This window comes from Podarcis cretensis (genome assembly GCF_951804945.1).
Source record: "Podarcis cretensis genome assembly, chromosome: 16".
In the NCBI taxonomy this organism is placed as follows: Eukaryota; Metazoa; Chordata; class Lepidosauria; order Squamata; family Lacertidae; genus Podarcis; species Podarcis cretensis.
In genome coordinates this window covers 33,197,605-33,218,328 of record NC_137186.1, presented here as the reverse complement: position 1 = coordinate 33,218,328, position 20,724 = coordinate 33,197,605, and the positions used below count along the sequence as shown (strand labels likewise).

The 20,724-nt window shown below is 43.9% G+C and overlaps 1 protein-coding gene and 1 long non-coding RNA gene across 6 annotated transcripts in view; one reads left to right on the top strand and one right to left on the bottom strand.

Moving 5' to 3' along the window:
- Window positions 1-20,724, bottom strand: part of LOC307204738 (uncharacterized protein) — a 44,778-nt gene that overhangs the window by 4,694 nt on the left and 19,360 nt on the right. For all 5 annotated transcript variants that reach the window (XM_079956611.1, XM_079956607.1, XM_079956608.1 and 2 more), the window contains exons 2-5: window positions 9,655-10,625; window positions 3,583-3,634; window positions 2,879-2,981; window positions 2,591-2,754 (exon numbers count right to left, since the gene is read on the bottom strand). In XM_079956611.1, coding sequence (XP_079812737.1) covers window positions 2,591-2,754; window positions 2,879-2,981; window positions 3,583-3,634; window positions 9,655-10,538 — 1,203 coding nt within the window. In that variant the 5' untranslated portion in view covers window positions 10,539-10,625. The remainder of the gene's footprint in view (window positions 1-2,590; window positions 2,755-2,878; window positions 2,982-3,582; window positions 3,635-9,654; window positions 10,626-20,724) is intronic.
- Window positions 6,081-10,684, top strand: LOC307205121. The gene is made up of 2 exons (XR_013833888.1): window positions 6,081-6,912; window positions 9,616-10,684. It is a non-coding gene; the product is annotated as an uncharacterized lncRNA (long non-coding RNA).

Sequence of the window (20,724 nt, the reverse complement as noted above, 5' to 3'; positions counted from 1 at the left end):
CTGGTTCCAGTACTGATTCTTGCAGTAACGATGGTCTTAATCACAAACACTTGTGAATTGCTTAAAATAATAAAAAAGGAAAGAAAGCTGAAAATACATCAAATGGCTTGGGCATATCTCTGGAATTGTATTAACACCTTATAATGCCATGAGAATTAGTCTGGAATCGCCAGCTTGGCTCCCCCTATGCCCCAGAAGTGAAACACTACTGGAATAATCTCTAGAAGACAGAATCAGTTTTTACATGGATTTCAAAACTCATTTCCTGGACAGACACACTCTTGACTCTCAACAGTGGTGGATTAGCTTTCTTGCTGGAAGCATAAACTCCCAACTGCTCCTGTTTAGGGTCTCAAGCTTTATAGAGGACATTCCTCTGTGTGTAGAGATGTCAGAGGACAGGCTTCTGTGCGAAAGTCCTCTGTTTGAAGGGCTGTCTAGTCTAAGTCCAGTTTGAAGATCAATAACCGTAACAAATGAGAGCAGGAGGGGATCTGAAGTTCCCACCAACAATTAGCTCCTGGATATGAGGCTGAGCAGCCAAATGTACTAGCAAAGGTTATGCAAATATTTTGTCCCCCTTTTTTGGCAATCCATTAAGCGGCCAAGAATGGGTTGTATCCAATGCTAGTTCTACTCAGAATAGACACATTGAAATTGATGGACATTGCTAACTTGGGTTCAATAATCTCAACGGGTCTGTTCTAAATAGCATTTAGTTAGATCCCACCTTTAGTTACTAGAGACAGCTCTTATTTCCTGTTCTTTAGAAATGGTAAATCATGGACAGCTGTAAAAATAGATGACTGACCTCTATAAAGAAAGACATCCGACCACCCTATGCTCCATTGGTGAGCCCCTTCCTCTGTTAGTGGATACTGCTGGGGGGGGGGGTTACCTGGTGTAGACAACAGCATCAGAGAGCAGCAGTGCCCAAGCAATACCATGGGGCTGCCCTAACCACCATTTTTCACTGGAGGCATTGTGGGAAATTAAAATGGCGGCTTGATCCAGCTGCCACTGAATGTTACGCAGAAAGGTGGTATGAAAACACAACAAAAAAAAAATGTAACAGAGGACAGCTGGATGCTGACTCTGGCTATGAGCACAGTGGAATTACAAGCATGTCCCTATTTTCATCCATGAAGCGTTGGGCTCCTGCCATGATCACAGCTCAGACTCACACTCCCTAGGAATCCTGGAGCCACTGTTGACCAACAGTTGCTTCTCAGTAAAAGGATTTAGATAATCTTTTTTTTTTCCAAATCCGCTTATGGGTTCACATTGTCTAGACAGGCATTTCAAGCGAGGGTGATCCTGGGATCGTTTTTTACTGTCAAGGTTCAAAATTTCACACCCCATAAACACAGGCGTAACATCCAGAAAAGAAAAGAACGACAGCAACTGAGTGGAAAACAAGTACTTATTTGCGAAGTTCTGACTTAATTTAGGATAGGGAGCATGTTCCTATCCTAGGCAGTAGACTATAGTCACAATTCTACCACCAGGGAATTTGGAGAATTTATTTCAGTATTTTCCTGTACGACGAAAAGCTCACAGAATTTCATTTAAATCTGTGTCTTTTCTCTTGGTCTCTCAAGGCCAATGATCGGGAATAATGGGAATTGTAGTCTACAACATCTGTAGGGCAGTGTTTCCCAACCTTGGGCCTCCAGCTGTTTTTGGACTACAACTCCCATCATCCCTAGCTAGCAAGACCAGTGGTCAGGGATGATGGGAATTGTAGTTCAAAAACAGCTGGAGGCCCAAGGTTGGGAAACACTGCTGTAGGGCACCAAGATGGCTACACCTAGTGTGTGTGTGTGTGGGTGGGTGGGTGGGTAGGTAGGTAAGCTAGCACAGGTTTAAAACATGTGCTACCTTTTGTTAAGGTAAAGGTAAAGGTACCCCTGCCCGTACGGGCCAGTCTTGACAGACTCTGGGGTTGTGCGCCCATCTCACTTAAGAGGCCAGGGGCCAGCGCTGTCCGGAGACACTTCCGGGTCACGTGGCCAGTGTGACATCGCTGCTCTGGCGAGCCAGAGCCGCACACGGAAACGCCGTTTACCTTCCCGCTGGTAAGCGGTCCCTATTTATCTACTTGCACCCGGAGGTGCTTTCGAACTGCTAGGTTGGCAGGCGCTGGGACCGAGCAGCGGGAGCGCACCCCGCCGCAGGGATTCGAACCGCCGACCTTTCGATCGGCAAGTCCTAGGCGCTGAGGCTTTAACCCACAGCGCCACCTGCGTCCCCTACACCTTTTGTTAGAACAAGATAATTTAATGGTGGCTAACCCTGTGGCCCCAAAAATGTTGCTGGAGTCCCATATCCCATCAGTATGGAAAATGAGTAGGGATGATGGGAGTTGAAGGTTGAAAGTTGTAGCTAAACATTGTTAAGTGGGTCCCATCTTGTATTTTGAGGTTATAGGTGTGTATAAGCTTTTGAAACATCTGAGAACTACTGGTTGAACATGCACATGTGAATCAAACCTTGAGACAACTGGAAGGGAAAAACATGCTTAAAAACACAGCCCAAGATCGCATTCACTGAAAATGTCTCACTGAAAACACACCAAAGGTTCCTCTACCTGTATTCTGTAGGAGGTGAAACTTAAGCCACCAGCTCCAGGGCTGGCTGAAATAATAAACACCTCGTCGCTTCCAGACTCAGTGGTCACTGCTGACACTGAAGAAGGTATATCCTGGTCTGTTTGCCGAGGAGAGCACTCCATGCTGCCATCGTAGGAAGTGACTACAGAAAACACAAATATGTCTTATTATTATTTATAGTTTAATACCATCAGGGTGTTGCTGGTTTTGCAGCAGTACTGTTGGGTACAGAGTACCGTGGCAAACCCTATACATTTGCTGCTTACCGGCTCCATTCCCGTCAACAGAGTGGTTGTTGTTTTCATTCTCTTGACTCGGCATCACCAGTTGCAGCTCATTGATATCAACAGCGGCATTCTGGATTCCATTCTACAACTCAAAACATTCCCAAGTCAACATCTGAGAGATCTGCATTGGCTCCCAGTACGTTTCCGAGCACAATTCAAAGTGTTAGTGCTGACCTTTAAAGCCCTAAACGGCGTTGGTCCTATATACCTGAAGGAGCATCTCCACCCCCATCGTTCAGCCCAGACACTGATATCCAGCGCCGAGGGCCTTCTGGCGGTTCCCTCATTGCGAGAAGTAAGGTTACAGGGAACCAGGCAGAGGGCCTTCTCGGTAGTAGCACCTGCCCTGTGGAACGCCCTCCCTTCAGATGTGAGGGAAATAAGTAGCTATCCTATCTTTAAAAGACATCTGAAGGCAGCCCTGTTCAGGGAAGTTTTTAAAATTTAACGCTGTATTGTTTTTAATACTTGATTGGGAGCCGCCCAGAGTGGCTGGGGAAACTCAGCGAGACGGGCGGGGTATAAATGATAAATAATAATAAATAATAATAAATTATTTATTATTATTATTATTATTATTATTATTATTATTATTATCTTCAGGGAGACAACAACAAGAATCAAAGACAGGAAAAACCCAGAACCTGCACAAACCAGCAAGACTACAAACTATTAGCACTAACCTCTTGGTCACTGCGTGCATTCAAAGAGCTCCTTTTGGGACACAAATTCTTCCTGAATGGGTTGGGTGGGGGGAGCAGGGGAGGGAGGGGGAAAGAGGCAAGAGGAAACGTCACATTTATGCACATTTCAGCAGCCCTTGCAGCTGGAAGTTCAACATAATCTACTAGACCAGGAGATGGGAACCTTTGACACAGGGGTTCTCTATTCTATCTGGCCGTATAACTCTCCCCAGGCCACAACCCACCACAGGCTCTGCTTTTCGCTGGACTGGAATACGACCTTGAACTCTGATAATGTTTCTTATTTATATGGGTGGAGCATAGAGAGAGGTGTATGTTTGTAGAAGCTAGCCTACTGTATATGGATTGCTCCACCAACTTTTGCATCTGGTCCCGCCCTCCACTGGCATGTGGCTCTCAGATGACTGCTCAGACAGGAATGTGGCCCTCACACTTGAAAAAGGTCCTGCAACTCTTTTTAGGAAAAAAAGACAGCCAAAAATTCAGGCTACCCACAGTGGTGTTCCATTTTTGGAGCAGGCAAAATTGCACATTACATTCCCAGAAGTAAAATACAATGCCCAAATACAGCAACGAATTAATATGTCATGAATAAATATCTGAAAGACCTGGCTCCTTCCCTAGAAACATTATTGGGTGCTAAGATCAGCAGAGGGTGCTTTCTTGGTAGTTCCTCCAACCTCAGAGGCGCAGAGAGTGGTAGCCCAGGAGAAGGCCTTCTTGGTGGAAGCCCCTAAGCTGTGGAACTCCCTCCCCGCAGGGGAAGGAGCTTCATCTGGCAGCTTCATTGTACAGCTTCCGGAGAATGCTGAAGATGCATCTCTTTACCCTGGCTTTCAACACGTGTCTATTTTTCAGAATACACCTTATTTTTGTAATGGTAACTTGTTTTAAATAGTTTTTAATATTGTGTTTTAATGTTGTAACTCACCCTGGGATCTTAGGGTGAAGTGTGGGTGATTAATAAGAATAATAACAACACACAGGCAAACAGATATGCTTTAACCTTGCATCAAAAATGTCACCACTTGGTGTACTTCTGGGGGTAAGGATTTCAGTAATGGTGGTGCGATAACAGAAGTTCCTGTGCCATCCCCTGCTGTGTTTCCCTTGGTGATGGGATTTGAGAAGGGCCTTTCACACTGATCTAAGAACCTGGGCCGGCTGACACAGTGAGATTTGTTCATTTTGATACCTCTGCTCCAAGTCATTTATGTTAATTTTACTTGTTTTTATTTAACAGAACTTATGTACCACTTAAATATCAAAACCTCCAAGCAAGTTTAGATACAACATACATTAAAATTACTGATAAAAACCAGCATTAAAAACAAGTTAGGCTAAAATTTTCAGATTAAAATTAACATTAATAAAAAATATATCTATATAGATACACACAGACACACACACACACACACACACTGAAATAAAATTACATTTTGAAATGAATGTTGTATTTATACGTCTGGATATGCTTGCTTTAATAATAATAAATAATAATAATAATAATAATGATAATTATAATAATTAGCAAGCGCTGAGGGCAGTACAGTGAAGGAACCTGCTTAATATCAAGGGCAGGGAATTCCAAAGTTTAGGTGCTATCACACTGAAGGGTCATTGGTAAAAGTGCCAGCTTTGATTTATAGGTCAACACCAGCACATAAAATTCAGCCTGGAAATGAACAGGCAGCTAATGAAGATCTTTTTGAGTCAGTATTAGGGGATTCCTCGTACCTGCTTCAGTCTCACAGCTGAATTCTGCACTGTTTGTAGCATCTGGACATATTATAGTTATCGCTGAGAAGTAGTGGTAGTAGAAGTGCTTTTATCTGGAGGGGGTGCACAGGGGTACACCCCCCCCTAAACATTTGGTGAATCTAAGTTTGGCCTCATTGAGGAGCAGTATTTCAATATGAGTAGGAAAATGAGAGTACCCCTAAACATTTTTAGGGGGGGCGAGCACTGAGTAGTAGTAGTTGTCTTACTCATGGAAATAACTATGCACACAAACACAAACACACACTCATTTATTTATTCAATTGATATCCCATCCTTCCTCCCAAAGGAGCCCAAAGCAGCGAACACATGAACGGTGCAATAGCAAAAGCATGCTTAAAACATTATCTCAGACAGGGCTGCCAGGTTCGGCCATTAAAACAGGAATGTTTTTAAATTCCTTCTGAAAGTCAGTAATGAGGGGCAGGTAAGCTCCTCACCAGGGAGGGCATTCCACAAATGGGGAGCCACCACTGAGAAGGCCCCGTCACAGGTTAATGGCAACCATGAATCCGCCCCCCCCAGTGGTGGCAGCACCAACAAGGCCTCACTTGCTGATCGTAGGGTCCAAGATGGTTGACAATGGTGAAAGGGACCCTTTTTGGTACTTGAGTCCCAAATACACACACACACGTTCTGGGTACAGGGATACACAAGTTGTCGGCCACCAAAGATACAGACAGTCATTGGCTCTTAACTGGTCAAGTGAGCTCCACAACCCCACAGAGTGAGGCCGGCTTGGGCTCCAAGGAATACAGCCTTACCGCGCTCCTCTTTTTTGGGTTAAATTTAAAAACAGAGGAGGGGTGGCAGCCTTCGGGGTTGCCTGCAAGGAGCCGAGAGGGAATAACAAGCTCATTCTCTTCTGGCAAGGCGGCGGGTAGCACAGTGGTTGCCGTCAGAAACGGCTCCTTGGCAGGTCAGAGCTGCAACAGAGCTTGGTTTCTGTTGCAAGGCCTCTTCATACTTCACAGCCACAGAGTGGGGCTGGGGGGGACGGACCCCCAAACCCTCAGGACTCTGCAGGGCACGATTCAAATTAAATAAGGTGGACGAGCCTCTTGTTCTTGGGGGCTTGGGAAAGAAGAGGGGTGAAAAACAGCCTCGCTGCTAACCCAGGCCTGGCCTCATGGCCAAAAGTAATTAGAATTATTGGCCAACCAACAACTGAGGCTTTCATTCCTTTCCCCAACCAGTAAACAAAGACAACAGTGTGGCAAAATCTTGGAGTTTCCCAGAGAGCTGAAGGGAATGAGTGTCTACAGCAGACACACACAGATACACAGACACACACACACTCAATTAGAATAGTGCCAGGGTGCTAGATTTGGCCTGCGCCTTTCGGGCTGCCTGCAGAGGTGGGGAGCTGCTACTTTTAGCCAGCAACCGGCAGATTAAAAGCAGTAATAATAGGGATGGTAACGATAAAAAAGAATAGGAGAGATGAGGCGAGGGGTAGCCAAGTTCTGGTTCTCCTAAGGACAGGCCACGGTGAGGAGAAGAAGAAAGCAGGGCACGTTCAGAAAACAGGTTATTCGCTTCTTTTGTGCAGGCTTTTACACCAGAAACGGTCGTCAGCTAATTTGGGATGTTGAGCTAGAGAAGAGCTGAGGTTGAACGCTGCGGGCCCAGAGTCAGTTTTCAGTAACAGAGACTAATAATTAGTGTTTATGTTACAGCACTTTCCCCTCAGACACCCTACAGCAGTGGTTTGGGGCTTGCCAAGTGTTTACTTTGGGTTGTTGTTTTTTCCAGGTCCAGCCCAAGACATTTGGCTACCTGAGGCAAAAAAAGCAAAACAGCACCTTCCCAATTCCATATACAGTGGTACCTCGGGTTACATACTTAATTCGTTCCAGAGGTCCGTTCTTAACCTGAAACTGTTCTTAACCTGAAGCACCACTTTAGCTAATGGGGCCTCCTGCTGCCGCCGCGCCGCCAGAGCACGATTTCTGTTCTCATCCTGAAGCAAAGTTCTTAACCCGAGGTACTATTTCTGGGTTAGTGGAGTCTGTAACCTGAAGCGTATGTAACCTGAAGTGTATGTAACTCAAGGTACCACTGTACAGTGAACCCTCAGGTTATGTTACCTTCTGGTAACGTAACTTTCAGACTGCGAACGCAGCAAACCCGAAGTGTATACTTCCGGAGTTTGCCACGTACGCATGCGCAAAAGCATTCTGCACGCTTCGCACATGCGCAGAAGCACTCTATCGCACTGTGTGCGTGCATGGAAGCAGCGCCTCTCCTTACAAAATTTTCAGGGTGCACATGGACCCCCGGAGCGAATTAAATTCATATCCTGAGGGTCAACTGTACAGTCGTACCTTGGTTCTCAAGCAGAATGCATTTGACACCTAGAACCGTTCAAAAACCAAGGTGCGGCTTCTGATTGGCTGCAGGAGCGTCCTGCAGCCAATCGGAAGCCACGGAAGCTGCGCCGGATGTTCGGCTTCCAAAAATCGTTTGAAAACCGGAACACTCACTTCCAGGTTTCGATCGTTCGGGAGCCGATTTGTTCTGGAGTCAAGGCATTTGAGATCCAAGGTACGACTGTGTAAAATATGACCCAAATTGTAGCCAACTCTTTTTTTTCAACACCAGTCATGCGACAGGGTCCTCCACCGCACCTTGGGGCAGCATGCTAGTTTAGCAGTTGCTGAGCAAGCCACATGGCTCACGTGGTTCTGCCTGCTTCTCCATCCCTTGGCATTTGCCTCCTGAAGTGGCTAATTCACTTTACCAGCCTTGTAGAAGAGATTCACCAACTGGAGCCTGGTGCAAAGGATGTAAGGTTGGATCCGGATTAAGATAGCCAGCGTGGCATCGGGGTTGCAGTGTTGGACTAGGACCTGGGGGACCAGGGTTCGAATCCCCACTTGACCATGATGCTCAATGGAAGACCTTGGGACAGTCACTCGCTCTCAGCCTAACCTATCTCAGAGGGTTTTTGTGAGGATAAAATGGCGAGGAATAGTATGTATGCCACCTTGAGCTCCTTAAATAAAAGGTAGGATAAAAATGTAGGAAGAATAAATAAATGCTCTATGACATCCATGACTGATATACAGCAAAAATCACTTGGTTGTAAATTATTCCGTCTTTGCAGGCTGTGCAACCAGACACAAAGATGACATTTGGAGCTGTCCCTCAATGAAGGAAAGACTAAATTAATCGTATGAATTTCAGTCAATTTATTAAATCAATAAAATCTGCACAAATTTGCCTACAAGGAAAGAAAAGGGTCTACAGGGGGGAAAAGAGTATACTTTTTTTGTTTTTAGACAATAGGCATAGTTCACCATGCATCGTCTCTGAAGAGGTATTCTCTCTTTAATGTCTGTTCAAAGATAGTACGTGCAGGTGGTTTTTGTTTAATATAAGCACCTGTTTTTTAATTAAGAAGAACTCTACTGCCCCATTAGTCTGGAGTACCTTTTAAAGCAATTAAAATGTTTTTATGAAGCAACGTGGCTTAGTAATATTCTTATCGGCTGGCATCCCTCAGCTAAGAGCGATAATTCTTAAATGAAATTTAGGGGTAGGGATCGACGAATCTCTCAGTTTCAGTTCTCTGTTTCTCATTTTTCCAATCTTAAATTCAGTTCTCCACATTTCTGCAGCAATTTGCATTTTTAAAACATCTTTTAAAAAAAATTGTCAGCTTGTTAGTGCAAATGTATCCTAATGACCACATTTTTGTATCCACGCTGAGTAATATACACAGGTTTACAAGCAATTTCCCTAAATATAATGCACTTTGTATGTTATTACCACTAATATATGCATTTTTATGCACACTTTCCCCTAATATACAGTGGAACCTCGGGTTACGTACCATCCTCCTTATGAACGCTTCGGGTAACGAGCTCCGCTAACCCAGAAGTAACCTATGCTCCTGGTAGTGAACTTTGCCCCGGGATGTGAGCGGAAGTCGCGCGCCGGCGGCCCAGTGGCAGCGGGAGGCCCCATTAGTGAAAGTGCGCCTCAGGTTAAGAACGGTTTCAGATTAAGAACGGATCTCTGGAACGAATTAAGTTTGTGACCGGAGGTACCACTGTATATGCAATTTTTGGTACACATTATTACCTAGCTGGATAACAGCATCACAAAATTCAGAGCAATGCAAATTTAGGATGGCTGTGCTTTTGTTCAGATATTATTTCAGAAAGTGCAAATGCAGCAGGTCGGTCTTGAAATGTGAACCAAATTGAACTTCTTCCCCATCCCCAGTTAAGGATTCAAAAACGAGTCAACAAGGGCAGCACCTACCTGCAAGCTATACAGAGCGAGGACAAAAGAACAAGTGCAAAGAAGACTATCCCTGCTATTATCATCAGCATCATAATATTTTCTATCCCCTCGTTTGAGTCACTCACAGCAACCAGTTCTGTATCATTCTTGTACTCAAAGAGCATCGCAAAGCCTCGCCCGCGATCCGTGGTCGTGATCAGCTCCACAATGACTTCCACCATCTTCAGAGAAGACCCAAAAGTCATGTTCTTGTTCAGCGGTGAATTTGTTCCGCAGAAGCGAGAAGAGAAGGCAGTGAGGTCAGAGACGTACAAGACATCATGGGGACAAACATCAATTGAGGAGGGTGGTGTGGAGGAAGCATCTGTTGGCAAGGCCACCGTTGAAATGGCCATGTCCTCTCCAAAAGTCACATTTCCTAAATGTTGTTTAGGGCCTTCTGAATCCTCGCTTCCTCCTCTGGCAGCAAGGTGAGCAAACAGTATCTTGTCTTTCGGGTTTTGATCCCCTTGTACTCCACCAAAAATGTGTCCTGGCAAAGTGGAACTGGTAGCTCCCATTAACGGCAGCTCACTAGGCTGAGTAACTGCTAACTCTTTGGGTTCTTGCGTTTGCCTGAATTCCTGTTTCTGAGAGGTGGCCTCTGGAAATCTATCATCATGAAGATTATAAAAATCCTTTGAGTGAGACTCTTCGAAAATTATACCCTTAGTAGGAAAGGTGGTGGGGAAGTCTGCATTTTCCTCAGTGGGGAGAAGCTCCTCGTTTGTGTTTTTTGGAAGAGAAAGGAAACCACCCCAGACATGTGGATTTTCGCTGATGCTTTCAAACACATCGAAGTCAAAAATTTCCAACATGAGGTATGTTCCAGCAGGGATAAAGAACTGCCAAATACAGTGCATTCCCGATGAGTAATTGTTTGGGAAACCAGGTGATAAAATAAGACCTCTTTCCAACAAGTTGAACTGTGCGCCACAAGAATAGTATACCTGAAATTAAAAGGGATATTACTTCTTAGTTGCTTTGAATAAAAAAAGTATCAACACTCTATCACTGGCATTTCTTCCCACCCCTTTGCAAACTTCATCTAGCTGCCTGCCTGTGCAATGAAGAATATTTGTAAGGAATATGCCTCTGTTGTTGTTTTTTTATGAATATTTATTAGCATTTTCAATAACAAAACATAACAAAAAATAGACAAAAAATAACAAAAAAATACAAAAATACAAAACTTAAAAACAATTAAAAACACATATAATTTCAATTGCTTATTTTCATTTAACCTCTTTCTCAGACCTCCTCACACCTCCCCTTCTTGTATTCCAATTTAAATTGTTAACTCAGCAAGTCCTTATTACTTATTTCTCAACTTTAACTTAATAATTTATTTTAGCATGTTGTTGTTTAACTTTTCTTCTTTCTTCCATTTCCTCAATTTATTTTTGCAAACCTTATTTTCATTTCATTTTGACCATTTTAAAGAGCTAATTTTAACTTATCGAAACTTAAACATTAATACTTATACTTCCTTACTCATTCTTGAACATATTTTACTTTTCCTCTTTCTTCCATTTCCTCAATTTATTTTTGCAGACCTTATTTTCATTTCATTTTGACCATTCTAAAAACCAGTTTTAACTTATCCAAACTTAGACATCAATATTTATACATCATTACTCATTCTTGAACATATTTCCTAAAGTCGACCAAAATTTCCCTTCCACGGCTTTCCCAACTTCCATACAAATAACAAAGCAAATTAAAGCAAAACAAATTATACTTATATACCCTTTGGATTCCCAGACTCCCCCACCCCTTTCCCGGTTTCAGTCCCCAACGAGTGTTCATCAATCTAATATACTGTTTAGCCTGGCGATCTCACGTCCGAGACTCTTAAATCTCTTTCAGTTCCTCTCTGCCGGTCTTTTTGATAGTCCTTAATATTGAACCCCAAATCTCGGAGGGGCTCCGGCCCAACAGGATCCATAGGAATATGCCTCTGATTGCCATCACAGGGAACTGCAAGTGTGAGGGTGCTGCTGCACTCAGGCCCTGCACTCAGGCATCCCATAAACATGTGGTTGGCCACTGTGAGAACAGGGCACTGAACTAAGATGGGCTTTAACTGGCACCATTAGGCAGAGTAAGGCTTGTTAGACTGTGAAGTGGCTGCTCCTGATAAATATATGCCCAGTGGTGGATTTGTCATTGAAATTCTACTCAGTATTGATCCAGAGCAGATTCCAATGTACAGTCGTACCGTGGATCTCAAACGCCTTAGCTCCTGAACAAATTGGCTCCCAAACAATCGAAACCCGGAAGTGGGTATTCCAGTTTTCAAACGATTTTTGGAAGCTGAACGTCCGACGGGGCTTCCACAGCTTCCTGCAGCCAATCAGAAGCCGTGCTCTGGTTTTCAAATGTTTCGGAAGTCAAATGGACTTCTGGAATGGATTCCGTTTGACTTCCGAGGTACGACTGTATAGTTAGCAGAGCAAAAACTTAAACACGTTGCAGGATTCCCCAAAAAATAGATCAGACGCAACTGCATTTCATCCAGCAGAGTTTTACTGCTACTGAAGGCAAATGAGTATAAATGGTCACAAATCCAATACATTCAGGATTGGCACTGTCCATAAGAAATCCAGTTGCAGCAGACTTAACTTAAACTTACAATAACTTACAATAAGACTAAACCTTAACACTAAGCATATAATGTACCACACCAGAAGGAAGAGCGATAGAAAGAGTGAAACGCAGGCTTCTTCTGGCCTTATTATTATAGTCTGCATGATCTTGACAGAAAGAGATAACAGAACCAGTTTAAACCAGCTGTACTCAGCTTATCTGAAGGAATAACCCAAACATCACAACCCTTCTGCTTGTTTCTTTCACACAGAGAAACTCCCAGAAGCTTCCAGAACCCTCTTGAATTAAGTAGAACAGGAAAGATCTCTACACATCAGATCGATACTCTCTGCACTAAGAAATGCAAAATGACAGGATTATAGGATTTCCCCCTATGGATCAACACACCACCTTTTGCCTTGCTTGGGATTCAACTGTACTGTGAATGGCCTAGATATGTTACTTGTTGCCTCGCTCACATTGGAGGCGGCTGCCATGTCCATAGTTTTCTTGATTAAAGGTATAATCAAGCTGGTATGTTTGTTGGGAATGTTTTCGTGCGGAGGAGCGTGCCTTAATTCTGAAGGAAGTAGGACGTGTTGACCTTCAGGTCCACGGTGATGCATGGATCTAGGGGAAATAAATCAATTCAGAAAACATCAATGCAATCCCTGCATTAACTTGAGGGATATAAATCCTGCCGCCTCCCTGCTGCCTTGAAAAGAGGAAAGTTATAAATTAATAAGGCAGTCGCTCTTACGCAGGCACCATTCATTCCCTGGCATTAATTGGGGAGGAAAGGGGATTTATTTGAAAAACAAAACTAAAAAGGATTAAGTCGTTTTTAGTCTGTTTAAACACAAAAAGGATCTTGGCAGGACAACAGACAAATCTTACAGAGTCTGTGTATAGGCACAGATGTCAAAATATTCTAGATTCCTTCTCACTAACAGGCCCTCTTTGGCTCACACTGAAATTAAAGGCTTTGAAATACACCATAAATTAGTTTTTAAAGTCTCTCTTCCTCCCACTCCACTTTTCTCCAGTGGAAAACTTGTAAAATGAGAGATGTAGGTTTAAATTTTAATTTTTTTCTCACATTCCTAGAATCTCAGACAGGGTGGGGAACCAGATCTGGTTAGTGGGCCAGATACTTATCTCTCCTACCCCGGGGTTGGGGTGGGGAGGACAGAATAGACTCACCTGCCACCATAATAACATCAGGTGATGATCATAGGAACTTCAAAGCACCACATAGGGCTTACATTGACTAGCGGAATTGAAATCACCACCTATCAGCTGATAGGTGGTGACTTCAAGCCTGCTTCCAGCAGCGATCAGCTGTTTTATCACGTTCCTTATGGGACAGTCATGTACTTGAACCACTTGAATCTCTAACCACCGTGCACCTGAGGTCTTGTGTGATGCCAGTTGCAGGGCAGGTGGGTATGAATTGAGGAAATGGGCCAAACTGGGATCTATGTCGGGCCAAATTTGGCCTGTGGGATGGAGGCCCCCCACCCATATCTGGAAGGCAGGCTGTTTGGCTTTATTTGAGAAGGAATACTTTTAACTGCTGATATGAAAGGCTGCAAGGGGTGATGGAACAAAAGGAAGCAGGGAGGAAACCAGCCAAACCCAACAATCTGCTCTGTTCACAAAAAGTATATCTGAAAAGGTCACCTCAGCAGTCAATGATTTATTCATTATAGCCAGAACGGCTGAGCAGACTCATGAATGTATTCCATCAACAAGACAAAGGTGGAGGAAATGCAAGGAAGATCAAAAGACTGCTTTAAAAAGAAAAAAAGAAATTTAAAGCCTGAAAGGGGAGTGTCTGGAGGAGATACAGAAGGAGGGGTCAACTGATAATATTGAATTGTAAAGTGTTACTAAATATGAGAAAGGAAACTGTCCCACTGAATGTGAACAGTTTATTATGGCGGCTGTTGGCACATCTAGACTGTCACTACTTTCAGAGAGGATTCAATCACATATTGGCAAATAGAGGTTGCAAAATTATTACTGACTGCAAGGTCTTGCACAACAAACGTACCGGTACTTCCCCAAAAGAACATGCGTATCTTGTGATGGGAAAATGCAGTGGAAAGTGTGATATAACACACAGCAGCATACTTCTACTGTGTAAGACCATTGGTCCATCCTGCTCAGGACTGTCTGCACTGACTGGCACAGGTTTTCCAGTTTTTTTCTCCCAGCCTCACCTAACCGATGCCAGATATTTACCTCCTTCCGGGACCTTTTGCATGCAAGGCAGATGCTGTGCAAATGAGCTATGACCCTTTCCCACTTGCTCAGTGACACATGATCATCAAACTTCCCTGTAAACAAATCATCATGCGTCCTCATTCAATAAGCAACATCGTCTCATCTCCCTACAAACAAATCAGAATGGAGGCTCATTAAAGTGATCAATTGAAAGAACACAGAATTGTGTAAGTCAAGACACAGGTGTGAATAGTACAGGGACCGCAGTGGGATTTTGAGGGAGGTGCTTCGGGCTGAGGCCAGCATCACATTTCTTGGCTTCCATTTTGAAAACATACGTGGAGAGGCTGAGGCTGCCTGATCGCGATGGCGGAAGCAGATCCAGGAAATCAGCTGGGTGTCCACAAGATGACTGACCTGTGCATACTTATGGCTTGTTGACTGCAAATGGTGAATTGCATGCTTGGGGGGGGGGGGTGGAGGAAGCAATAAGCCACAACAAGAGGAGAAGATAAGAAGAGTCATACAGGATCAGACCAACAGCCTGCTTCAAGGGGGCGCCAGTCAGATGTTTTACTTAAGTCATTGAATCTGTTTTTTAGACAATCACTGCATAAGGACAAGATAATGCTGATTTGGGGCTAGCCCTAGATTACTGGTGTGTGTGTTTTGGGGGTTATTGTCTGAAAGGGACCCAATAAATATATTGGGCATTTAAAATTCAGTCCCAATGTATCTTTGGATCAAACACCCACTTCCATTTAACCAGCTGTGTTGTTTTTAATTATGCTTTTATTGATTTTCTCCAAACCACACAAAAAGGATTGCCATCATACAATAACAGAAACAACAAAATCTCGAAAGACACCCCTTCTTCCAAGAATAAAAACTGTCATGTTCTACCTGATCGACATGTGTTAGGATCAAAAGAAAATGTCCTAAACTCTCTAAAATAATGTCCTAGTGTCCAGAATTAAATGGATCAAAAAATTCTGTACGCTACAGGGAGTCCCTTGTTGTGCATATATGCAATAAAGAGATACTGTTCCACTACTTGTCTGTAGACTTCCCCCTCCCCCACTGCCATTTTTAACTTATATTTGAGTTTTTCATTTAGAGTAATCTGCCAGAACTTTTACTACCAAGGCATGACAGACACTCCTCCAAATCATTCCAGTATCTAGCAATCATCAACCTGGCGGCAACCAGCAAATGTCCAATTAAAGGCTTAAAATGTACAGACCATCTACAGAGCAGCTGTAGCCTCTGTGTTCGGAAAAATCTCAGTATAGGGTTGCATTCAATCCAATACATTTCAGAGTAGACCCGTCGAAATTAATGGACCTGACTAGCTTAGGTCTATTAATTTGAATGAGTCTATTCTGAGTTGGACTTGGCTGGATACATCCCATAACCTAGAATGTTGTCCTGACCTTTGTTTGGCTCTCATTATACCAGCAAGTAAATGCGTATCATAATAATATATACCAAATTACTCATGTGTAGTTGTCATGCTTTGCATTTGCTGATTATAGCATGGGGTGCCATAGGGCTCTGCAGATAATTACAGAGAAATGGTCTGCGAGTCTTCAAAAGCATGAGATTGTTTGCTTGCAAGCTGGAAAAAGTGCTCCTTTCGAGAAAGCACCAAGAACTGTCTTGTTACGTTTGCGTGTGCATATTTTTGTCTGTGCAAAATCTGGTGCCTTCTTGGTTCTCCTGGTCTTTACTTGAGTGCCCATATTTATTTGGTCATTTATTTATTTTTTGCTTCAACCCTCATTCCTACAAGCTACAATTCTGGCCAAAGAAGAGACCATGTGATGGATGGTGACTTCATGGAGTAATTGTGCAATCTGGTAAAGGCTCCTTATTTCTGATAGTCCACAGCTGTGGTTATCTTAATGAGGCAGCTGGTCCTAGCCTTATCCTCTTACATCCCCCTTGCAGTTGCTTTTCCTTTAAACCCTGAAGAGCATTATCCACAATTTAAACTGGGGTACGCAAATCAGCAGAGCCTTGTTGCAGAAGCATCCTAGGACTGAACCACTTCTGAATGTGGGGTGAGGTAGCTCTTTTCACGAAGGGAGGTAGCTTCATAAATTAGTGGGGTATGCCATACTGTAAGTTTATTCCCTGATGTGCTAAAAGCATGGGTAGGCAAACTAAGGCCCAGGGGCCGGATGTGGCCCAATCGCCTTCTCAATCCAGCCTGCGGATGGTCCGGGAATCAGCGTGTTTTTACATGAGTAGAATGTGTCCTTTTATTTTAAATGCACCTCTGGGTTATTTGTGGGGCATAGGAATTCATTCATTCCCCCCCAAAAAAAAAAAATATAGTCCGGCCCCCCACAAGGTATTTGGGACAGTGGACTGGCCCCCTGCTGAAAAAGTTTGCTGACCCCTGTGCTAAAGTATCCTATGTGCAGGTGCTCCCCCCGACAATCTGCATGCAGAAATAATACAGTCTGAGAGAGATGCAGCGAGTGGCTGGGGCAGCCCAGTCACATGGTTGGGGTACAAATAATAAAATTATTAAAATTTATTATTACAATATTTTGCTACTTGTAGGATCTGCAACACAGTGTTGCAGTATGGAGTGCTTTGGTTTAGGGTTCCAGCCATTTGATTCAATTCCAACTTGTTTTGTCATAAATCAAGGCTATGTACACACCATGCACTTAAAGCGTCCCAAAGCATCTGCATTTTACCCCTCACAGAGCTACGACTCCCAGCAACTTCAATTATCATTAATTAATTGATATATTAATATACCACCTATATACCCAAATACGCAGGTGGCGCTGTGGGTTAAAGCCTCGGCGCCTAGGGCTTGCCGATCGAAAGGTCGGCGGTTCGAATCCCTGCGGCGGGGTGCGCTCCCGCTGCTCGGTCCCAGCGCCTGCCAACCTAGCAGTTCGAAAGCACCTCCGGGTGCAAGTAGATAAATAGGGACCGCTTACCAGCGGGAAGGTAAACGGCGTTTCCGTGTGCGGCTCTGGCTCGCCAGAGCAGCGATGTCACGCTGGCCACGTGACCCGGAAGTGTCTCCGGACAGCGCTGGCCCCTGGCCTCTTAAGTGAGATGGGTGCACAACCCCAGAGTCTGTCAAGACTGGCCCATACGGGCAGGGGTACCTTTACCTTTACCTATATACCCAAATGGCTTCTAAACAGTTTACAACTGTAAAAATCAATCTATAATTAAAATACACGATAACAATCCACTGGGGCGTTAAAACATCCTTAGTTAAGCTATGCCATAAAGCAAACAGTCAAAACAAGAAAACCTGAAATTGCAAGGTAAATAAGCATATTAAGGAATATGAAATGACGTACACTGGTGGAGGGAAGTCACATAGGTGTAGTATTTATTTTTGTATTCTTTGTATTTATTTGTACTCAAGTTTTTTGAAATGAGTGAGTATATGTTTGGTTGTATGTGCATATTAATAAATAAATAAATAAACAAATAAACCTGCTGTTCAGTTCAGGGAAATGCTTGCTTAAAGAGGTGTGTCCTCAGGAGCCAATGGAATGCCATCATCGATGGGGCATTACCAAAAATGGGGGCCACCACTGAAAATGCCAACTTCTATGTTACCACAAGCCAATAATCATCAGGCAATGGCAAAACTACATGGGCTTCCTTAACAAACTACAGTTCCCAGGATTATTTGGGGTTGGGGTGGGAGTCATGTACTTTAAATATATGGTGTACATGCAACCCAAAATCGGATAGGTCCTAAGGAAACCAGAGCCTTTAATGCTAGCTCATGCTGAAATGTTATACTTTTGCTTGGAACTGATGTTTTATAGTGTGGAAATTGCTAACTCCCATAATCATTTACATATGGTAAAACTGCTGTTACGTAACTGGTTGAGTAATTTGTTTGGGGCTAAAATAAATAAATAAATGCATTCCCTCCCTCCCTGTTGACTTAAGGAGTTGTGCTTTTCCACTATGGGAATTTGTTTGTTCATGTCATGGACAGGTTGTAGACAGGTGGTTCCAAGTACTCTCCCAGCCATTGCTCTTCCTCTCTATTAAGTTGTGGGTGAACATATCAGACGACACAGCAATTCTTCAAACAACTCTTGTTTATTCACAGGCCAGGACAGAACTGAACTGAAGGGTTCAGTCAGCCTGCTTATATAGAGCTCCAGTACAACGTTACTGTAACAACTTTCTAAAACTATCCAATCACTGAACGTCACTTTTGATCCCTTATTTGCATAACTATCTACAGTATCCCCCTGCTGGCCCAGGGTGAGAACTTCAGTACATAACACTCTCTAAGCTGCAAGCAGGACTGCAGCTGATACAGGGGGAAATTGTGCATAAAAATGAAAATATTTGTGGAAATAACACACAAAAAGACATCACATTGGGAGAAGTTGCTTGCCAAAAAAATTACATTTGCCATAACAGCATATAAAATACATTCATTAAGAGAAATGTGCCCTAAGATACTGAAGAATTTTCATGAGGATTTTTTTAAAATGCAAAATTGCTGAGGCAGAGAACTGAATTTAAGATTGGAAAAGCGGATATGCAGGATGTCATTTATGTCCCATTTGTGCGTTTTTAAAAAATCAGCCAATCAGGACTGACAATTAAAAAATTCAGAACTTTATAGTTAAATGGTTAGACAGGGATTGCCTATCACTTAGATAGGGACCTTTTTTGGAGAGAGACTAGGGTTAGCTCGGCAGGTTAACCCCATCTGATCCCCTGAGAGGAAAGTAAAAGTCTTAGAAGGGGCTTTGAGATTATTGCTGTTGTAGAAACACAAATAGCCATTCTAGGTTAGGGACGCAGGTGGCGCTGTGGGTTAAAGCCTCAGCGCCTAGGGCTTGCCGATCGAAAGGTCGGCGGTTCGAATCCCTGCGGCGGGGTGCGCTCCCGCTGCTCGGTCCCAGCGCCTGCCAACCTAGCAGTTCGAAAGCACCTCCGGGTGCAAGTAGATAAATAGGGACCGCTTACCAGCGGGAAGGTAAACGGCGTTTCCGTGTGTGGCTCTGGCTCGCCAGAGCAGCGATGTCACGCTGGCCACGTGACCCGGAAGTGTCTCCGGACAGCGCTGGCCCCTGGCCTCTTAAGTGAGATGGGTGCACAACCCCAGAGTCTGTCAAGACTGGCCCGTACGGGCAGGGGTACCTTTACCTTTACCTTTTAGGTGGAAATAGTCTATTCTGAGACTAGATTTAAGCAAGAGTGCTGCTTCAGATTATATAGTGCTTCAGGTAAATAGTGTTTGCCTTAAACTAAGTACTTGTGCCTCACATGAGTTGAAAACCCCCACTAAGTGCAAATCAATAAAAAGTCTAGTTTTGCTCCAGAAGTGCCTCCTCATTGCTTTCTGGGATAAGTGGATGCATGACATCCTTCGCTCAAGCAGAACCCCCAAGTTTAGTTTAATAAAGAAACCTTACCACAAACAGTCAAAACAGACCGCTCCAGCGTTGTTAATGGGAAGAGTCCGATTTTTTAAAACACTCAGAAAATCAGTCACGTTACCCAGCTCCCATCTTCTGTCATAACACACGTAAGGATTGGGGTGGTGGTAGACATTTCTTAAAATTAATTAATTAATTAATTAAAATAGAGAGCATATTTGATCACTGGCGGAGGAAGAGGGGGGCAGGGGAGCGCACCGCCCCTGGTGCCACGATCCCGGTGGGGTACCATCGCGGCTGCCCCCTACATACTGGGCGCCACACCCCCACAGGCGGTGCACCACGCCCACAGGACACGTGCCACGCCCCTGTGGGTGGCATGCTATGCCCTCCGGGATGTGCGCCAGCCACGTCCACGCCTGCGCTCGCCACTGTTGTTGATCTACCGTATTTTTCGCCCTATAGGACGCACTTTTTCCCCTCCAAAAATGAAGGGGAAATGTGTGTGCGCCCTATGGGGCGAAAAATACGGTACCTTGCCAGGCCTGCTCTGAAAACTAAAGGATAGTGTGTCCAATAATCAGGGACTATAATGACTATCCCCCTTCATGGATCACTGCCTTGTCGTGGCGAAGGGGCTTGAATAACTCAGAGAAGCTATTAGCTATGCCGTGCAGGGCCACCCAAGGCGGACAGGTCATAGCTGAGAGTTTAGACTAAATGTGATCCACCTAGAGAAGGAACTGGCAGTCCACTGCAGTATTTTGCCAAGAAAACTCCATGGACATAAAAAAGGAGCAGCTTTGAGAAGTGAGAGTTTCCAAGGCATGCT